Source organism: Castor canadensis, chromosome 9 (genome assembly GCF_047511655.1).
Source record: "Castor canadensis chromosome 9, mCasCan1.hap1v2, whole genome shotgun sequence".
Lineage (NCBI taxonomy): Eukaryota > Metazoa > Chordata > Mammalia > Rodentia > Castoridae > Castor > Castor canadensis.
Genome location: NC_133394.1, coordinates 97,617,065 through 97,637,175, shown reverse-complemented (window position 1 = coordinate 97,637,175; position 20,111 = coordinate 97,617,065). Strand labels below are relative to the sequence as shown.

Below are 20,111 nucleotides of genomic sequence, written 5' to 3'. Positions count from 1 at the left end.
TAAATTTAGAAAATCTCCTCCTCAGTAGAATGTAAAATTGTTTCTGGGTATGGTGGAGCACAGTTGTAATACAAGAACTAAGGAGGCTGAGACAGGAGGATTGAGAGTTTGAGGCCAGCCTGGGCTTCATGGTAAGTTCAAGGGCAGCCTGGCTACAGTGGGAGAACCTGTCACAAAACAAACAAAAATCAAACAACCCTCCCATCCTCCCCCTCCAAAAAGCTAAAACAATAACACAAGCATGTACATTTCTTGGGGCCAAGACTATCTTGTACTCTACTATACACCCAGGGTTTACCTAAATAACTGGCATATAGTTAGTGCTTAAGAAATACTTGTTGAATGAGTGCATAAGAGTTAATGTGTGTGATTGTAGCATTCAGTGTTTCCTTTGTAAAGGAAAATTACTATTTTTTTTTTTTAATGCTTCTGGGCTTTCCACATGTTGCATTCTTTCTGTAATCCTTTCTCTCTGCCTTTACACTCCATCATCCCTCTTCACCTGGAGAAGATCTATTAACCTTTTAAGACTATGTTTTTGGTAGAACTCTCTTTGATCCTTTTGAGCTTCCTCCTCAAATTAAAATGATTTCTTTCACCAGCCGGTAGTCCTTTGCATATAATCCTGTTACAAGAGGAATCATGTTGTGCAGCAAGGATTTCTTTACATGTCAGTCCCTCCACTAGAAATGAGTTCCTTGAGGTTGTGATGTTGTGTGTTTCTTTTGTATCCTCATCCTTAGATGGCAACTGGCTTATGGTAGATATTTATTAAATGTTACCTACTGATGGAATGACTGAATGAGCCTAGCAGGAGAGTCTGCAGGAAGATTTCAGGAAGGAGAAAGATTTCTTTTTTTGGCATCACTGGGATTTGAACTCAGGACCTCACACTTGCTAGGCAGGCACTCTTACTATGTGAGCCTCTCTGCCAGCCAATTTTGTGATTTTTTTTTCTAGATAGGGTCTTGTAAACTATTTGCCTGGGTTGGCTTTGAACCTCGATCTTCCTTATATCTGTTTCCTGAGTGGCTAGCATTACAGGCATGAACCACTGGCACTTGGCTTCAGATTTCTTATAAAGAGTTTATTACCAGATCCTTTCCTTTAAAAGTCTTGTTTTAGACAGGAAATCTTCCTTCCCATTAAGGTTCTTCCCTCCACTCCCCCATCACACACACACATAGAGTCTTGCTGTGTAGTCCAGGCTGGCCTGGAACTTGTGATCCTCTTGCCTCAGACCCTAGAGGGTTGTGGAATGACAGTCATATGCTACCATCCCTGGCTCGGGTTCTCTTCTGCTAAATCTTTGTGTTCTATATTCAAATAAAATGATTAGTGTGCAAACAGAGTAAGCCTCTAAACAAGGGATTTGGAAATTCTTGGTCACATTTCAAGGCAAGATTTTGATTACCTTGCTTTTTGCCCTGTGGTTGCTTTGATCCCATAAAGACTTTAAGGATAGTGATATTTGGGGAGCTGTGGAATATTTCTCCTGAAGTAAAAAAAAAAAAATGGTTTGACTATCTGGGACCAGATTCCTGTTGGCACAGGACTGAGTAATTATACTGTATAAAGCAGTATCTCATGTCTTCAGCTATAAGAGGATTGCAGACTGCTCAGGTTGCTATGGTTGTGACCATGACAACTATGGAAAACACAAGAGTGGTGCCAAGAAGGGGGTGTGGTAATGGCCATGGGCAAGAGAGACACATGGGCAAGACTAGGGACTGCCTAAGGTTCTTGAATTCTAGTAGTCTTACAGGCAGGGAACTCACAACCATATACAAAGATCTGATTTCCACATTTCATTATCTGCATTAATGCAAATCCCAAACTGCTCATATCCATCCCTTTAATCTATCCTTTTTGCTATTCTGAGGGAGGGAACAGAGTAGAGGGAAGCAACATAAGTACCTAGGGTGCAACCCGAAGGGCTCTTGAGAACAGGCACTGCTTAATTAAGTCAACTGTGAATTTGTGTGGGTGAAAGTAACAGCTGCTGGTTCCTAAGATATTTTTAAGTTGCACCCAGTTGGAATGCTCTCTAGATCTATAAATCGTTCAAGCTAAAGAACCTCACTGAGATAGGTGGGCTAAAAACACAGACCTCTTGAAATGATATCAGCATCTCTAGGTCTTCGACAATACATCAGTAGCCTACTTTCTGGAAAACTTCAGTAAGGTTAAAAGTTAAGCCTCTCACCTAACATACTCAGCAGTGACTCCTCTATCCCCCACATCGTTGCCACGCTTTTATGAAATTCAAGGACAGACTTATTTGTATAGTTTCCATATACTTCAAGCTGCTTAGTTACCATGTCTTGTGTACAACATGAACTCCAGGCAAGCAAACTTTTTAAGAGCACAGTGGATTGAATCAGTAAGCAAGCCTAGCAGATTGACCCCTTGAGCCCATGTGCTATATGAAGCAAACCAAAACACAGCTGGTAGAGTTAATTTTAGACTTCTCGACCTTGGTAATATCCAACAATTTGGGGAAAGCAGTTATTTGAATAGGCTCAAAACAGACCCTCTTTCCTCCCTCTTCACATGCAGCTTAATAAGAGTAGTAGCTGTGTGGTTTTAGGTTTAGTGCAGAAAACCAATAATTGTGGGCAATGCTAAAGTTGACATAACTAGAAATATAAGTCAATATTTGAGTAAGTATAAGTTCATGCAAGAACTAAGGTCCTTGAAATTACACTGAAAGTGGCATTTTCTAAAAAGTTCTAAAAGAATGGGTTCTCAAAAACAAACATCAGTTTCTATGCTGTGGTGATTTCAAACACCATAAATGATTTGGCAAAGATGAATGGAGAGAAATAAGTTTTATTAAGTCATGCTGTTTATAAAAAATGTAACAGGAATTTAAATGTAAGTTGTAAATACATACTATTCACTTCTGAATACATAGGATCCAATTCTCTGACCAAAGTAGAGCACCTGCTTTGAAAGTGTGAAGCCCTGAGTTCAAATCCCTGCCCCCCACCAAAAAACAAAACAAAACAACAGCTTGGACCTGGCGATATGGTTCAAGTGGTAAAGCACCTGCTTAGCAAGGGCGAAGCTCTTAGTTCAAACCCCAGGAATGCCAAAAAAAAAAATAATAATTAAAAAATGGATAGCTTGCTGGGTACTGGTGGCTCATGCTTGTAATCCTACCTACTCAGGAGGCAGAGATCAAGAGGATTGTGATTCAAAGCCAGCCCAAGCAAAAGTTCGAGAGACCCTATCTCAGAAAAGCTTTCACAAAAAAGGGCTGGTGGAGTGGCTTAAGGTGTAGGCTCTGAGTTCAAACTCCAGTACCACACACAAAATAAATAACTTGAAGGGGAGGGTATTTTGTTAGGTTGGTTGTCAATGGAAGATTTCTTCTTTCATTTTAAACAAATAATTATTTTAAATAAGAACTTTTTTGTTTTGATGCTTTATGGGTTGTAGTGATAAAGGCATGCACTGGAAGACATCAAGCTCATAAACCAAACTTTCAGGCTTCTGTCTTTTTTAAGTCAAATTAGTCTATACTTGGGAAGCATTTACAACAGTACATTGGTTTGTGCTTGATGAAGTAAAGTCAAGAATTTTTCAAAATAAAGGGTCTATTGTTTGTTTTTCTTTTTGTTAATGGCAAAATCTTTAACTAAACAAAAGTAGACAGCACCATATAATGATGACCACGTACTCATTACCTAGTAACAACAATTAGCAACCCATGGCCAATCTTGTTTCATCTACATTCCCACTTTCCCTTCTCATATTATTTTGAGGCAAATTCTAGGCATATTATTTCATCCGTAGATATTTCCTTACATATTTCTAAAAGATAAGAACTTAAAGCAAAATACAACACACTTACCACTTTAAATATACAGTGTTCATATCTCCAGTGTCTCATAAAGACAAACGTTTGTTTTTTTCAGATTCTTATTTGAATCAGGATGCAAATGATTTTACACACAGCTTTTGGCTGATCTTCTCTTGTTTCTTTTAATCTCTAAGTTTCTGATATACTTTGGATCTGGAATATCTGCCAAAGGCCTGTGTGATAAAGTCTTAGCCTTCAGCTATAGGAAAAGTGGTGGAAGCTTAATGATGTGAGGTCTTTTGGGAGGAAGTCAGGTCACCAGGGATATTGGGACTCCAGGCTCTTCCTGTCTTTTTCTTTGCTTTCTGGCTGCCATAAGGTGAGCATCTTGCTCTATTACATACTCCCCAGGATGTACTGCTTAGCTACAGGTACAAAGGCAATGGGACCATGTAACTGTGAAATGAACTGAAACCGCTAAAACAATAAGCCAAAATAAACATTTTTTTCCTTTTAATTTGATCAGGTACTTTTGTTTTGTTTTGAGACAAGGGTATGCTATGTAGTCTAGGCAGGTCTTAAGCTTGAAATCCTCCTGCCACTGCCTTCACAGTGCTGGGTTATAGGTATGTGCCACCCCAAATGAACAATTATTGCTATTTTGCCACAGTAACAAAAAACTGATCATCACAGTTTCTCTGTCAGCACTATTTTTTCTTGCATCTTATTTGTTGAAGAAGATATTGGGTCCTGTCCTGCATAGTTTCTCCATAGTTTGGATGTTTGGTGATCACATTCATGTGGTATAATTTTAATATATTCTTTACCACATTCTTTTTTTTCTCCTCTATTTCCTGTAAATTGGATATACAGGCTTGATCAAATTTAGGTTCTACTCTGGGAAGATAAGGAAAGACGAACAGATGCTTAAAGGTAACACTTTTTTTTTTCTTTTGGTCATACTGGGATTTGAATTCAGGGCCTCACACTTGCTAGGTAGACACTCTACCACTTGAGCTACTCCACCAGCCCCTGCTTGGTTTATTTTTATCTGTCATATAAATTTCTATTTAAAAGTCCTTCCTATTGCTTTTAATATCATTAAAATACTCCCAAATTCATACTTTTAGTTCAGATTTTTCCCGGGCCTCACAGAGTACTTTGTACAACACTTTACCTGATGACACTGTTTTGACGTCCTAAAAGACATCTCAAGTTAACATGCCCCAAGTGGAACTTTTGGTTTTAACCCCAATTTGTGATTTACCTTTTCTCTATCACTATGAATGGCAGAACCACCCACCAGTTGCTAAAGCCAAAAACATGGGAGTCATTCTCAAATCTTTTCTTTTTCCAACCCTGACAATCAGTTCCAAGTGCTATTGATTTTACTTCAATATTTTAAATTCCTTCTTTCTATGATCAATGAGATGACCCTGAATAAAATCACAGTTGGTCTACTGCAGCAGTCTCTGCTTCCCTTCTGACATGCTAGGTGCCTCCAATCCATCCTCACAAGAAGAGAGAATGATCTATCTGAAATGTTAATTCAGGGGTCAAATGCTGATCATCACTGAGCTGTGTGATGGGTTTATAAACTAATCTGTGCCCCTTTGTATATGTACAAAATTTTCCAAATTAAAAAAATATATTATTCAGATTATTTTTTAATCCTTTTATTAGCTTGCTTTTCTGTTGACTTCTCAGTGTTCTTTGTATAAAATCCAAAGTCTTGTCTAGGCCTGGAAGTCCCAGCCTGCCTTCTGTCTACATGTCCCGCCTCATCTAAGGCCAATTCTTATTCACTTTACCCAGGGCTGTAACCTATCATGTAAAAGAGCACTTCCACCTTCTTCTTGTCTTGAAACACTTCCATTTGCTATTCATTATACCAGAAAATACTCTTTCCCTAGTTCTTTCAAGGATGGCTTCTCTGAGTCTCAGTTAAAAAAAAAAAATCCAAAGACAGGCCTTTCTTAACCCTAAGTTAGGTCCTCTTCCTTCACCATTTTTCTCTATTACAGTATTGGGCTTATTTATTTAATATTTTTTTACCACATTATAATTATCTTGTTTATTCATATAAACATATTTCTTTAAGAAAGTAACTCAAATGAATATTTAAAGATATGAGGGCATATTCCCACTCATGTTCTATCCCATTCTGTCCATGTTTTAGTGGAATTTCAATTCTTTGAAAAATTGGTGGAATACAAATTTTAATAATATTGCTTAATAAACAAAGGGCTATAAGAATTTGATCAGGAGAAAATCTTTTTTATTTTACTTTTTGGTCTTTTGAGGCTGGGTCTTGCTATGTAACCCAGGCTAGCCTGTAACTCACAATCCTCCTGTCTCACCCTCCCATGTGTTGGTATAAGACACCATCATGCCTGGCTGAGAATAACTTGTTTTTTTGATGAGACTGGGGCTTGAACTCAGGGCTTTGTGCTTGCAGAGCACACATCCAGTCCATTTTGCTCTGGGTATTTTGGAGATGGGGAGGGGGTCTCATGAACTATTTGCCCTGGCTGGCCTTGACTCAGTTCTCCCATTCTCAGCCTCCCAAGTATCTAGGGTTACACGTGTGAGCTGCTAGGGCCCACTGAGAATAACTTTTTAAAGTTAAAAATTTAGTGGATTAAATCCCTAGCACGACACACACACACACACACACACACACACACACACACACACAAAATGAAATTTTAGTAAGAAGAGTGTATGAAAAATGGATTGGTGAAGGAGAAATCAGAATTGTAAGGGCTGGAGGTGTAGCTTAAGTGGTAGAGCACCTGCCTAGAAATTAGAATTATAAATACTTATATGCTGATAAAAACGTTTATTAAAAACAATTATAAATATCTATTAGAATACAATTTCCTTGATTTTGAAATTCTCAGTATTTTCAGTATGCTGAATACTGATAGTCATTGTTTGATTTAAAGTCTGACCTTCTAGAATTATATTCTGTATTATTACCATGGCACTTCCCTCATTTTTAGGACCAATATATTTGAGTTTTATCAGAAGTTAATTCCAGGCAACATTTATAGTGGTGTGATTAAGAAGTACTCAGCAAGTATGTTTGCAGAGTCTTTGCTCGGCCAATCTTTTCCCTTTCCTGATTCAGTGTGGATAGGATGTATACAAATTATATCAAACCAAAAGGAGGGTTTCCTAAGCCAAATCAGGGAGCATTTGGGAACTGTGTGACAGTCTTTTGAAGAATGCCTCTGGCAGGAAAGAACTTTAGAACTGGAAGATATCTTAAAGATCACGTAATAATCCAAGGCTATTTTAGTTTAGTTTGAGACAGGGTCTCACTATGTAGCAGAGACTGGCCTCCAACTGCAGATCTTTCTGTTTCAGTCTCCCATGTGCACCTGCGAGGCCTGGTCCCAAGCATTCTTAAATAACTGTAAAGCCTCCTCCTGGACCCCTTATCTGTGTGAGAATCAAAGTCCCTCTGCAGGGAAGCGGAATCATTTCTAGCTTCTAGAATGTTTTGTGCATGGGCCCCATGAATGGTTAACCATAGCGGCCACTGATGACCATGGTGAGCTGACTTCAGCTGTCCTCCTTGGCTGACTCGGTTTCCCCAACTGTGGCTGACACCTTAGCTTGCCGGCTCAATGATAGATCCTGGCCTCCTGTACTTCAGGGTTTTAAAATATCCCCACAGGGCTGGTAGGGTGGCTCAAGTGGTAGAACGCCTGGCTAGCAAAGGTGAAGCCCTGAGTTCAAACCCCAATACTTGTTTTGTCAGCGAACCAAAAGAAACAGCCACAAAACGAAGAGCCCTGAAAGGCCATTTCATCCCTGGTCTCTTCTGGCCCAACCACACCCAAACCATTCCCACCTGATGAAACTTCCTCCTGTCTTTAAAGACGAGCCAAGAAAGCGATTCCATACCCTCCCACCGTCTTTTGCTGGGCACTCACTCTGGGCACAACTCTTAGAGCTAATTTCATCCCTCACCGCGGGACCTAGCCATGCTGGAGTTGGACCTGCTGCCTCCGGGTCGCTCGGCCACGACCCCTCCCTCCGGCGGACCCCGCCCCCCTGCCGCCCCAGGGCCCGGGGCTGCTGAGGTGAGCCGACAGTGAGCCACCCCGCGCGGCAGTCGGGGACTGGAGGTGGGCGCCGCCAATCTCGCGAGAGCTCGCGGGGTGGGAACGGGCGGCGCGCGGCTGGGGAGAGGGACCCGGGGCAGCGGCGCGGCGGCGGGTCCTCGGAGGAGTCGGCGGGCTTTTTTCCGCCTCCCTGTCCTTCCCCTCCCAGTTGAGTGACTCGAGCTGTGCGCTTCCCACTTCCGCCCCCTCTGCCTGCCATTGGAACTAGCAAAGCCCAAGTAGTTGCGGACGCTCCATTGCTCCTTCTCGTCCTCCTTGTCGCCGGGTCTTTCTCTCGGCTTTCCGCATCCCTGACCGCCGCCAGCCCCGAGGCCTCTCGACCGCAGAGCCCGCAGCCCTCGCCGCGGTCGACATGAGCTTCTTGTTGTAAGTAGCAGGCCCCGTGGCCGCCGGCTTTGTTCGCTCGCGACCTGGGCCTCGGGCCCCCGGCCGGCCTTGCTCCGCGCACCCCTGGTCGGGCCGGGCGTTGCCGCCCAGCCTCCCGCGCGCCGCGAGCCCTCTGGTCCTAAAGAGGCGCTCGCCTCGCCCCGAGGTACCCGAGTCTGCGTCCGGGTTTCACCGCACCAGACTCTGCCCTCTCCCTTATTTATTCCCAGCTTGGTGGGTTTGCACGCTTTTCACACATAGTAGCTCCCACTCTCCTACGTGACCCGTGTCCAGTGCGCGCCCTTCCTTCTAGTCTTCCCACTGTTATTTGCTGGGTCCTAAACGTAGAATCTTTTTAACATCTTGGGACTTCAGGGTGGGAGGTTGGGGTGACAAGTCCTGTGGAGGTGACATCAACACAAGGCTGCTTGCCTTCTTTGGATGCCCTGGTGACAGCCTGGCGACTTGGGTAAAGTCATCTGGAGCTGCCCCTTGCTTCCTGCCCTGCCCTTCTGAAGCGCCCCTCCTGCCTCAGGGCTTCCCAGATGAGTACAGGGTTTTATCTTTTTAGACAGCCACCAAATAGGGCCTGAGTAGTGTGTCTTGGGTTGATTAGATCCACTGGGGTGTTGTTTTGCACATCATTTGTTAATGTCAACTTTAGTGTTACATTTAGTTCTGCTCATTGTTTTCACTTATCTTTTAGTCCATATGAGTTTGGGGCGAGGGTAGAGGAAAAGGCAGAAAAATTAGATGGCTACATGAGGGTATGGAGGCAGCAGACAAACCTAAGATCTTCGAAAACAGAGGTTATGCCCTGAAGAATAACTCTTTTGAAGGCTTCCTTGTGATTCATTCATGTGTTTAGAAAAGTAATAAAAACTCAGGTTGAAACCCACCGGATACTGCTTTTGTGGAGGAAACAGCATTGACAGATTATTTTCTGTTCAGATTTCTCTTCTTTCCCCACCTCTCATAATTTTTAGTCGTTACATTTGTAGCTAAATCCTGAGAGTTTAATTCACCCTATTCTCACTTGCTCAAATTCTTTTAGAATACGCTTTTGGGTGTTTAAGCAAAACTGAACTATCACAGAAGGCTTACTGCCAGGCAGACTTGTCCTATTTCCAATCTACACAGGGGCCTGACTTGTGTTGACCTGCCTGACAACCATTTGAGCTTGTGAAACCTTTTTCTTATGTTCATCCTAGAAGCTGATTCAGATTTCAGATTGAAATCATACTAGATGAGAGTACTGGGTGACTTTCTAAAAGTTTTTGTTTCAGTCTTTAATTCTAATCAACGTATCCAAGGCACCTCAGCTTGAAGCTTCTCATTTTGAGTGTAATCTTACATTGCTTATGTTATATTCTCAAGAATTTAAGCAGTTGTATTCAGAATAGCAATGTAGATGATTGCTGCTGATGGGCTTGTGCTTCGTAAAAGTCATAAGCTAAATTGGTTGAAGTAGGGAAGAGCCATATTTGGCTGAAACTAGGGAGATAGAGATGGTTGTAGTGCTATTTTCTGAATACAGATACAGTGGTGTTTTATTTGTATGTGGCTCAGTACTTAAGAGATTCAATAATGTGGTGAATTAGTTCATTTCTTTTTTTCCTTTTTTTCTTTTTAGTACTGGGGTTTGAACTCAGGGTCTTCACCTTGAGCCACTCTGCCAGCCCTTTTTTGTGGTGGGTATTTTTGAGATAGGGTCTCACAAACTATTTGCCTGGGCTGGCTTTGAACCTTGATCCTCCTGATTTCTGCCTCCTGAGTAGCTAGGATTACAGGCGTGAGCCACCGGCACCGGGTGAATTAGTTCATTTGTTCCAAAAGATATTAACTACGTAAAATCTTGCTGTAACTAATGTATATAGCACTTTAGAAGATTTGCACTGTTTGGGGCACAGTTTTGTTTTGTTTTTCCCAGTCAGGTCACATGTTAGCAGTGAATATATTATGAACATATTTAGCCCATATGCTTGACAATCCAAAAAAGTTAATCCAGCACTTTTAGTTTTGGTCGTTGTCCACATAGCTTAAAATCCAAAGTGAAGACCACGTAGAAATTATTATTGGAAGTGAAAGAAAATTTTGGTTATTTCATCTGTTTATTATTTGGTATAGTTTCTGTACTAACAGGTGAGCAGAGAAAGAGTTAAAGCCTATGAGTTAAGTACAAATACTTTCCTCCAGTTCTTGGAACATTCCTGGGAAAGCTATTGTAAGTGGATAGAGCAGAGGAAATAGGGGAGTGAGAGATAGGGCTATGAAGGTGATGAGTCATGTCTCTGGAGGACTGTAAAATAGAAAGAATTATTGATTAAAAAAAAATCTTTCACTGTGCCTGACATGCAGATACTAGGTATCAGTTATGATAGGACAGATAAAATTCCTGCTTTAGTGGAGGTTACATTCTGATAAGTGACTATAAATACTAAACATCAGTAAATTATATAATAGAGAAGAGCAGGATAAAGAGGTTTTTTGGAGAAGGTAGATTAGGAGAATCCCCAAGGGTACCCAGATTATCTTCAGGTGTGATCTTTGTGTAGCTTTTGTACAAATGCACTGCATATGTGGCTATGTTACACTTTGGTTTCTGTGTGTCTTAGATTAAACTAACCTCCCAGATGGTAGCTATGGAAACTTCACAGGCACATAATTTAACTTTGTAGACTCCAGTGTTTAAACACCTCCTCAGCACCTGCTGTGTGCCAGGCATTTGTGCAAGGCATGGGTGTTCCAGAGACAGTAGATAGTTTATAGAAGTTATCCGTAATAGATGTAGTACAATCATGGACGCCCAAGATGTGGGGAGCAATTTGTTTTATTTAGGTTGCAGAAAGGTTTTATGAAAGGTGAGTGATATTTAGTGGAAGGTGAACAAGAGTTCTGTAAGAGTAAGGGAGAATGGGAGATTTCAGCCAGAGGAAATATCGTGGAGTCATAAAAGTGCCTGTGAATTGTACATTTTGAAGTTTGTGCAAAAAGCCATAGAATTTTGGAGCAGTTAGGTGGGCTCTATTAGTAACATAACCTCTTTTTGTAAAGAGGCAAAATTACTGACCAGTTAGTCTAATCATTAACTTGGCTACAATTGGAACTCATGTCTCTGGACTTAATGGGCTTTCCTCTCCTGACATTTTATGTATATAAACCATGAGGAAATTTAGGATATAAGTGAGTGTTTAGTAATGATTCAAAAAGTATATTGAGCATTCTCTTTGTTTCTGGCATTTTTAAATCGTCTCTTCTGACTGATGGAATTCCATACACAATTAACTTGGACAAAACAAAGGAGAAATTTGCTAATGTCAAGCTGTTTGATTGGAATAGATTTAAAAAAAATCAGTTAACTTTTAAATGGAGGTCTGTAGAAAAAATGGTTTAGGGATATGAATGAATATAAATCAGGTCTGTTTCTATACAGTAAGAAACAAAGATGGGTTGGGAAGGGAAGGAAGGAAGGAAGGAAATACTTATTGAGCATCTGCTAGGTACCTTCTATTAGTTTCTCATAACAACAGCAACTTAGGAAAGGAGACCTAGGATTTAGCTGCATTTATATGTGCCTGTTTTCCTCTGTCCTCTTTCCTCCTTCACTTCTCGCAACTGCCGCATGACATCTTTGTTTTTAAGCAAATGGTTTAAGTAATTTTAGCACTGCAGCATCTTCACCTGTAAAAGAAGTTAATAATAAAAAAAAAAGTAATAGCTTGCTGAATGCTTATTGTGTGTCAAGCACTAAATAATTTAACTCAGTTCATTAACTATCAGGAATCCCATTTTACAGATGGGGGAAATTGGCACAGAGAAGTTATATAATTTGCTCAAAATCATGTAGCCAGTAAAGGGTATAGCTAATTCAAATCCTGGAGGTCTAGATCCAGAGATACTGTCTTATGTTGCCTTATCTATAACTGATAAAACTACACGTATGTGTTTTAAAAGGTAATATTCAAGTAGATCTTGTATTTAAGACCATTCAGTGTGTTACCAGGAATTGTTCTTATGCTGCTGGAATCCTTTTCTAAGATCTACCAATGATACAGTAGTGGAAAATAAAGTAGAAACCTTTAAGTTTAAATAACACTTTAAAATGTTTTTAACATCTATTTATATTATAAATATAAAAATAATACAGATGCTAGAGAAATCTCAAAATACTAGGAAGAAAATAAAAGTAGTTTACAGTCACACCGTCAGAGATGATAATTATAATTGAGTTTGTAGTTTAGGACCAACTTTTCCAAATCTTTTCTTTCACATTATACAAATGAATAATTTGTCCCAAATATACAGATGGATCTTTATTGTTCATAGATCATGTTTTTTCACTTTTCAGTTCTTGCCCCCACTTGTCAATTTCTTATACTATTACATATACTTTGGGTTTTTTTTTTTTTTTTTTTGCTATCCGTGGAATCAAACCCAAGCCTTGCACATTCTACTCTACCACTGAGCTACATCCCCAGAACATTTTAAAACTCCTTTTCATTCACCTTTTCCATTTTTGTTTGGTGTATTAAGCTTTGTATTACTTAGGAGGAAATACCTGAGATAATTAACTTTTAAAGAGAAAATAATTATTTAGCTCACAGTTTTGAGGTTCTAAGGTATAGGACCTGCATTGGCTCAGTTCTGGTAAGGGTAGTAGATGGCAATGGCAGAGCATGTGCAATAGCAAAGTCATACCTCAGCCAGGTGGGCTTGATAATGCACAGCTATAATCCCAGCAGGAGACTGAGGTAGGAAGATTGTGAGTTCAAGGCCAGCCTGGGCTACGAAGTGAGACCCTGTCTCAAACAAAATAAAAGCAAAAACAACCCTTCCCCCCTCAAAAAAAAAAAAAACCAACAAAACAAAAAGAGCACATTTTAAGCCAGGAAACTGAAAAAGAAGGATGTATGGGGATCTCACAATTTTTGAGGGCACACCTCTGATGACATAAGAAACTCCTGCTAGGTTTTATCTGCCTAAGGTTCTGCCATCTCCCAGTTGTGCCACCCTGAAGATCAGTCCTCTAACATATGGACCTTTGTGGGATTCTATCCATATTCAGCCTGTAGCATTAACCTAACGCATTCAATTAAGCATAACTGTAAAATCTGTTCATTTGCAGAAGTGATTAAAATTTTATTTTGAAAAACTTTCCAACCTTCAGAAACATTGCAAGAAGGAACTTCCATGTGTTCCTTATCAGGAGACCCCCCATCTGTTACATTGTCATTCTCAAAAAAAGTATCTAGTCATGAATCATATGTTGTTCTGCAATACACTGGACCTCTGGTGCTAGGGATGGAGCTTCATGGTCTCTTGCATGGTAGGCAAGTGCTGTATCACTGAGTTGCATCCCCCAACCCTGAAGTATTCTTTAAATGGAAATATTCAAATATTTTAAATGGAAATATTTCCTCATTTTTTCCTTCTTTCATGACCAGTCATTTTGTAGAATGTCTCTCAGTTTGAGTTTGTCTGATGTTTACTTGTGCACTTGGGTTCTGCATTAGGGGACAGGGATATCACAGCAATGCATGTTTTCTTGTCTGCATATCAAATGCACATAGTATCTATTTGCCCTTTTTTTTGGGTTGGACTGGGGTTTGAACTCAAGGCTTTGCTTTTGCAAAGCAGGTGCCCTACCACTTGAACCACACCCCCAGTCTTATTTGTCCACTATTGGTGGTATTCACTTTGATACTTTGGTTAAAGTGTCTACCAATACTCTCCACTGTTAAATTGTTTTATCTTGTTTCCCTCTTTGTAGTTATTATTTTGTGGGGAAATATTCTGTTACAATGTAACTATCCTACTCTTCTAGTTTCACCCACCAGTTTTAATATTTCAGGCTTTCTGTCTAAAGTATTGGTATGATGGTTGCCAGAGTTCTGATTTTGTCATTACTTCTAAATTTATTAGTTGGTAGTTTTATTGTAAGGAGGAACTTACTCTTCTATCTTTTTTTTTTGAATATCAGTTTATGTTATGATCTGAATGCTTTTGTGTCTCTACAATTGATACATTGATACAATCACCAAGGTATAGATAAGTATTAGAAGGTTGGACCTCTGGGAGGCCATTAGTGCCCTGAGGAAAGGCTTGAGGGAGCTTGTTAGCCTTTTCTCCCACATGAGAAAACTTAGAAGGCACCATCTATAAGAAATGGGCCTTCACCAGACACAGAATCTGCTTATGAATTGATCTTAGGCTACTCAGCCTTCAGAATGAGCAATAGGGTGGGGGCAAGGGGGAGAAATGACCCAAGCCTTGTATGCACATATGAATAATAAAACAATAAAAAAAAAAAGAATTGTGAGCAATAAATTTTGGTTGGTTATAAATTTCCCAGCTTAAGGTATTATGTTATAGTACCCCAAATTGACTGAGAGAATGTGGCACATGGATTTTTATATTATCAGTGAGTCAGAATCTGTAACTACTATTAATTTGGATGCTCAAATTGTCCTAGTTTTGGCTATTGAAACCCTATTCACGCTGGTTTTTGTGTCCTTTTGATTTTTTTCTCCCCTTAGTATATCCTTACTTTATGGTACAAGATGTTCCAGGATTGTCTTATGCTTTCTCTCCCCCAAGCTTGGATCTGGCCATTTCTCTGAGGATCTTGGTTCCATTGAGTGGAGAATGATATTTAGAAGTCAATCTAGGTGATAGGTATGCTCATTACTACAGATGTGTTGCCACTCCCAGACCCTGTCTTCGGACATTGCTAGAAAATACACACCCTTGGGCTGGTGGAGTGGCTGAAGTGGTACAGCACCTGCCTCGCAAGTGTGAGGTCCTGAGTTCAAACCTCAGTACCACCCAAAGGGAAAAAAAAAAGAAAAAATGCATACCCATACACATTTATATATAAAATTCATTTATTCACATATGCATACATTGTTGGGTCATTTCTCCCCCCCTGAATCTCCACCCCTCCTCCCCTCCCCCCTTGCTTCCAGGCAAACCTGTTCTGCGCTTTTCTCCAGTTTCATTGAAGAGTAGAAATAAGCAATAATAAGAAAGACAGCGTTTTTGCTAATTGAGATAAGGACAGCTATATGGAGAGATTCCTAGCATTGCTTTCATGTACAAATGTGTTATAACCCAGGTTAATTCATCTTACACTGGTTCCTGATCCCCTTCTTGTGTTGATCTCTGTCTCTTTAAGGTTTCTGTATTAATTCCTCTGGAGTGGGGACATCAAATGCTTTCATGTTTTGGGTTTTCTATCTAACCTGTACCTCCCGCATATGTTCTCCCCTTTTCATGTAACCCAAGTCCTACAACATTGCTGTATTTGCCCTAGATCTAAAGATTGCATATGAGGGAGAACATACGATTTTTGGTCTTCTGAGTCTGGCTAACCTTCCTCAGAATGATGTTCTCCTGTTCCATCCATTTACTTGCAATTAATAGGATTTCATTTTTCTTCATGGCTGAGTAAAATTCCATTGTGTATAAATACCACATTTTCTTAATCCATTCGTCAGTAGTGGGGCATCTTGATTGTTTCCATAACTTGGCTATTGTGAATAGTGCTGCAATAAACATGGGTGTGCAGGTGCCTTTGGAGTAACCTACACATTTATATTCATATTTTATCTGTAGCTATCTGTGTATACATATATGTAATATTTATATATGTATATATGTGTATGTATATTGTGTATACACAGAGAGAGAGAAGAGAGAGCGAGCGAGCTCTGTTGTTTTGTTTCATTTTTGTTTTTTTTTTTTTTTGAGATAGGGACTTGCTATGTAGCCCAGACTGGTTTTGAACTCATAATCCTTTTGTCTCAGCTGCCCAAGTGGTGGGATTATAGACATGTACCACGACACCCAGCCTATCTGTATATATTAAAAGAGTTCACACCCAGTAGCACAGGATTCATTCTAGCTTTCCTTTCCATATTTTTCACTTCCTTTTTTGTCACTGGCTCCCATTATCTTTAAGTACTTACTTGTTGTATATAGGAGTTCTCTTGGCTCTTTCTGGACACCCTCCTTGTGGCCTGTGCTCCAGCTGTTGTCCATCTACCATTGCTGACCCATCTCCTCTCCTTGGGGCATGTGGAGGCTCTTGTTGTAGCCATTTTAAGGATGAAAGCAGTCTGAGACTCCATTATGTATGCTTCTTTTACCACCTTTTTTCCTGTCAATCTCCTGTTTTGGACCAATACTTCAGAAATACTGAGTTAGAGATACTAAGTATAAAAGGCCTCACTCAATACATTGTAGTTACGTGCAGCAGTGATATTAGTAACTCACCAGTATCAATACTGAACCAGTTTCCTTCTTTCCTTTCTTCTCTCCTTCCCTCCCTCCTTCCATTCCTTCTGTATTGCTTGAGCCATGCCTACAGCTCACATATTTACCATTTCTGGTTACTTAAATTATACGTAGTTTCTGTAGTTTTGTTATGATATGTATTAGTGGTACTTTGATTTTCTGAGGTTAGAACATAAAAGCAAGAGTTTGAAGGTAAGTAAACATTATTTGGGTAATGCAAGTACCTTATAGTTCAGTGGCCTTAGTGCTATTTGTAATAGAAAGGTTAAATGTACTTTTACTGTTGCTTGTTTTATCTTTCTGCCCAAGTTCTTCTGTTCTCAAATTCAAATTTGATGAGAACAGTTCTGCAGTTGTAGTATTGGGTATTAGAAGGAATATTTTTTATTATTTATTTATTTATTATTCATATGTGCATACAGGCTTGGGTCATTTCTCCCCCCTGCCCCCTCCTCCTCCCTTACCACCCACTCCGCCTCCCTCCCTCTCCCCCCTACCCCCTCAATACCCAGCAGAAACTATTTTGCCCTTATTTCTAATTTTGTTGTAGAGAGAGTATAAGCCATAATAGGAAGGAACAAGTGTTTTTGCTGGTTGAGATAAGGATAGCTATACAGGGAGTTGACTCACATTAATTTCCTGTGCGTGTGTGTTACCTTCTAGGTTAATTCTTTTTGATCTCACCTTTTCTCTAGTTCCTGGTCCTCTTTTCCTATTGGCCTCAGTTGCTTTTAAGGTATCTGCTTTAGTTTCTCTGCGTTAAGGGCAACAAATGCTAACTAATTTTTTAGGTGTCTTACCTATCCTCACCCCTCCCTTGTGTGCTAAAGCTTTTATCATGTGCTCAAAGTCCAATCCCCTTGTTGTGTTTGCCCTTGATCTAATGTCCACATATGAGGGAGAACATATGAATTTTGGTCTTTTGGGCCAGGCTAACCTCACTCAGAATGATGTTCTCCAATTCCATCCATTTACCAGCGAATGATAAAATTTCGTTCTTCTTCATGGCAGCATAAAATTCCATTGTGTATAGATACCACATTTTCTTCATCCATTTGTCAGTGCTGGGGCATCTTGGCTGTTTCCATAACTAGGCTATTGTGAATAGTGCCACAATAAACATGGGTGTGCAGGTGCCTCTGGAGTAACCTGTGTCACAGTCTTTTGGGTATATCCCCAAGAGTGGTATTGCTGGATCAAATGGTAGATCAATGTTTAGCTTTTTAAGTAGCCTCCAAAGTTTTTTCCAGAGTGGTTGTACTAGTTTACATTCCTACCAGCAGTGTAAGAGGGTTCCTTTTTCCCCCGCATCCTCGCCAACACGTGTTGTTTGTGGTGTTGCTGATGATGACTATTCTAACAGGGGTGAGGTGGAATCTTAGCGTGGTTTTAATTTGCATTTCCTTTATTGCTAGAGATGGTGAGCATTTTTTCATGTGTTTTTTGGCCATTTGAATTTCTTCTTTTGAGAAAGTTCTGTTTAGTTCACTTGCCCATTTCTTTATTGGTTCATTAGTTTTGGGAGAATTTAGTTTTTTAAGTTCCCTGTATATTCTGGTTATCAGTCCTTTGTCTGATGTATAGCTGGCAAATATTTTCTCCTACTCTGTGGGTGTTCTCTTCAGTTTAGAGACCATTTCTTTTGTTGAACGGAAGCTTTTTAGCTTTATGAGGTCCTATTTATCTATGCTATGTCTTAGTTGCTGTGCTGCTGGGGTTTTGTTGAGAAAGTTCTTACCTATACCTACTAACTCCAGAGTATTTCCTACTCTTTCCTGTATCGACTTTAGAGTTTGTGGCCTGATATTAAGATCCTTGATCCATTTTGAGTTAATATTGATATAGGGAGATATACATGGATCTAGTTTCAGTTTTTTGCAGACTGCTAACCAGTTTTCCCAGCAGTTTTTGTTGAAGAGGCTGCTATTTCTCCATCGTATATTTTTAGCTCCTTTGTCAAAGACAAGTTCGTTATAGTTGTGTGACTTCATATCTGGGTCCTCTATTCTGTTCCACTGGTCTTCATGTCTGTTTTTGTGCCAGTACCATGCTGTTTTTATTGTTATTGCTTTGTAATTTAGTTTGAAGTCAGGTATTGTGATACCTCCTGCATTGTTCTTTTGACTGAGTATTGCCTTGGCTATTTGTGGCTTCCTGTGTTTCCATATAAATTTCACAGTAGATTTTTCAATCTCTTTAATGAATTTCATTGGAATTTTGATGGGAATTGCATTAAACATGTAGATTACTTTTGGGAGTACCGACATTTTTACTATGTTGACTCTATTAATCCATGAGCTTGGGAGATCTCTCCACTTTCTATAGTCTTCCTCAATCTCTTTCTTCAGAAGTGTATAGTTTTCCTTGTGGAGGTCTTTCACATCTTTTGTTAGGTTTACACCTAGGTATTTGATTTTTTTTGAGGCTGTTGTAAATGGAATTGTTTTCATACATTCTTTTTCAGTTTGCTCATTGTTAGTGTATAGAAATGCTAATGATTTTTCTATGTTGATTTTATATCCTGCTACCTTGCTATGGCCATTGATGATGACTAGAAGCTTCTGAGTAGAGTTTTTTGGGTCTTTAAGGTATAGGATCATGTCGTCTGCAAATAGGGATATTTTGACAGTTTCTTTACCTATTTGTATTCCTTTTATTCCTTCTCCTTGCCTAATTGCTCTGGCTAGGAATTCCAGTACTATGTTGAATAGGAGTGGAGATAGTGGGCATCCTTGTCTCATTCCTGATTTTAGAGGGAATGGTTTCAGTTTTTCTCCATTAAGTATAATGCTGGCTGTAGGTTTGTCATATATAGCTTTTGTAATGTTGAGGTACTTTCCTTCTATTCCTAGTTTTCTTAGAGCTTTTATCATGAAATGATGTTGGAGCTTATCAAAGGCTTTTTCAGCATCTATTGAGATGATCAAGTGGTTTTTGTCTTTGCTTCTGTTAATGTGGTTTATTACGTTTATTGATTTTCGTATGTTGAACCACCCCTGCATCCCTGGGATGAAGCCTACTTGGTCGTGGTGAATAATCTTTTTGATGTGTTGTTTATTTCGGTTTGCCATTATTTTGTTGAGGATTTTTGCGTCAATGATCATTAAGGAGATTGGCCTATAGTTCTTCTCCTTTTTGGAGGTGTCTTTGCCTGGTTTTGGGATAAGGGTAATACTGGCTTCATAAATAGAAGGAATATTTTTATGTATGTGTCCTTTGTAAAAATAGGTGACAAATATAACAGTGTAAACATATAACTCAGTGTAAACAACAGTAGGGACAAAAGTATCTTAAGGCAATTCCTGGTATCTTGGTGTTTCAGCTCATGTTCCAGACAGATGAACAGCTGCATGACCCTCCTGCTCTTTAGAGAATCCTCGTTTGCTATCGTGTTAGATTTAACTATTGAAATAGGTTTTTGCTTAAAAACTCATGGTTATAATTTTTTGCTCACATATGTCTGGTTCTGTTCCCATTAACTCTTCCCACCTCTGGCCAAATATTCA

At 39.7% G+C, this 20,111-nt stretch overlaps 1 protein-coding gene across 1 annotated transcript in view; it reads left to right on the top strand.

Annotated features, from left to right (window-relative positions):
- The first annotated feature begins 7,990 nt into the window (after nucleotides 1–7,990).
- The window catches only part of Mob1b (MOB kinase activator 1B), a 67,166-nt gene continuing 55,045 nt past the window's right edge, over nucleotides 7,991–20,111 (top strand). Inside the window, exon 1 of the mRNA XM_074042045.1 lies at nucleotides 7,991–8,310. Within this exon, the coding sequence (XP_073898146.1) occupies nucleotides 8,297–8,310 (14 nt within the window). The 5' untranslated portion in view covers nucleotides 7,991–8,296. The remainder of the gene's footprint in view (nucleotides 8,311–20,111) is intronic.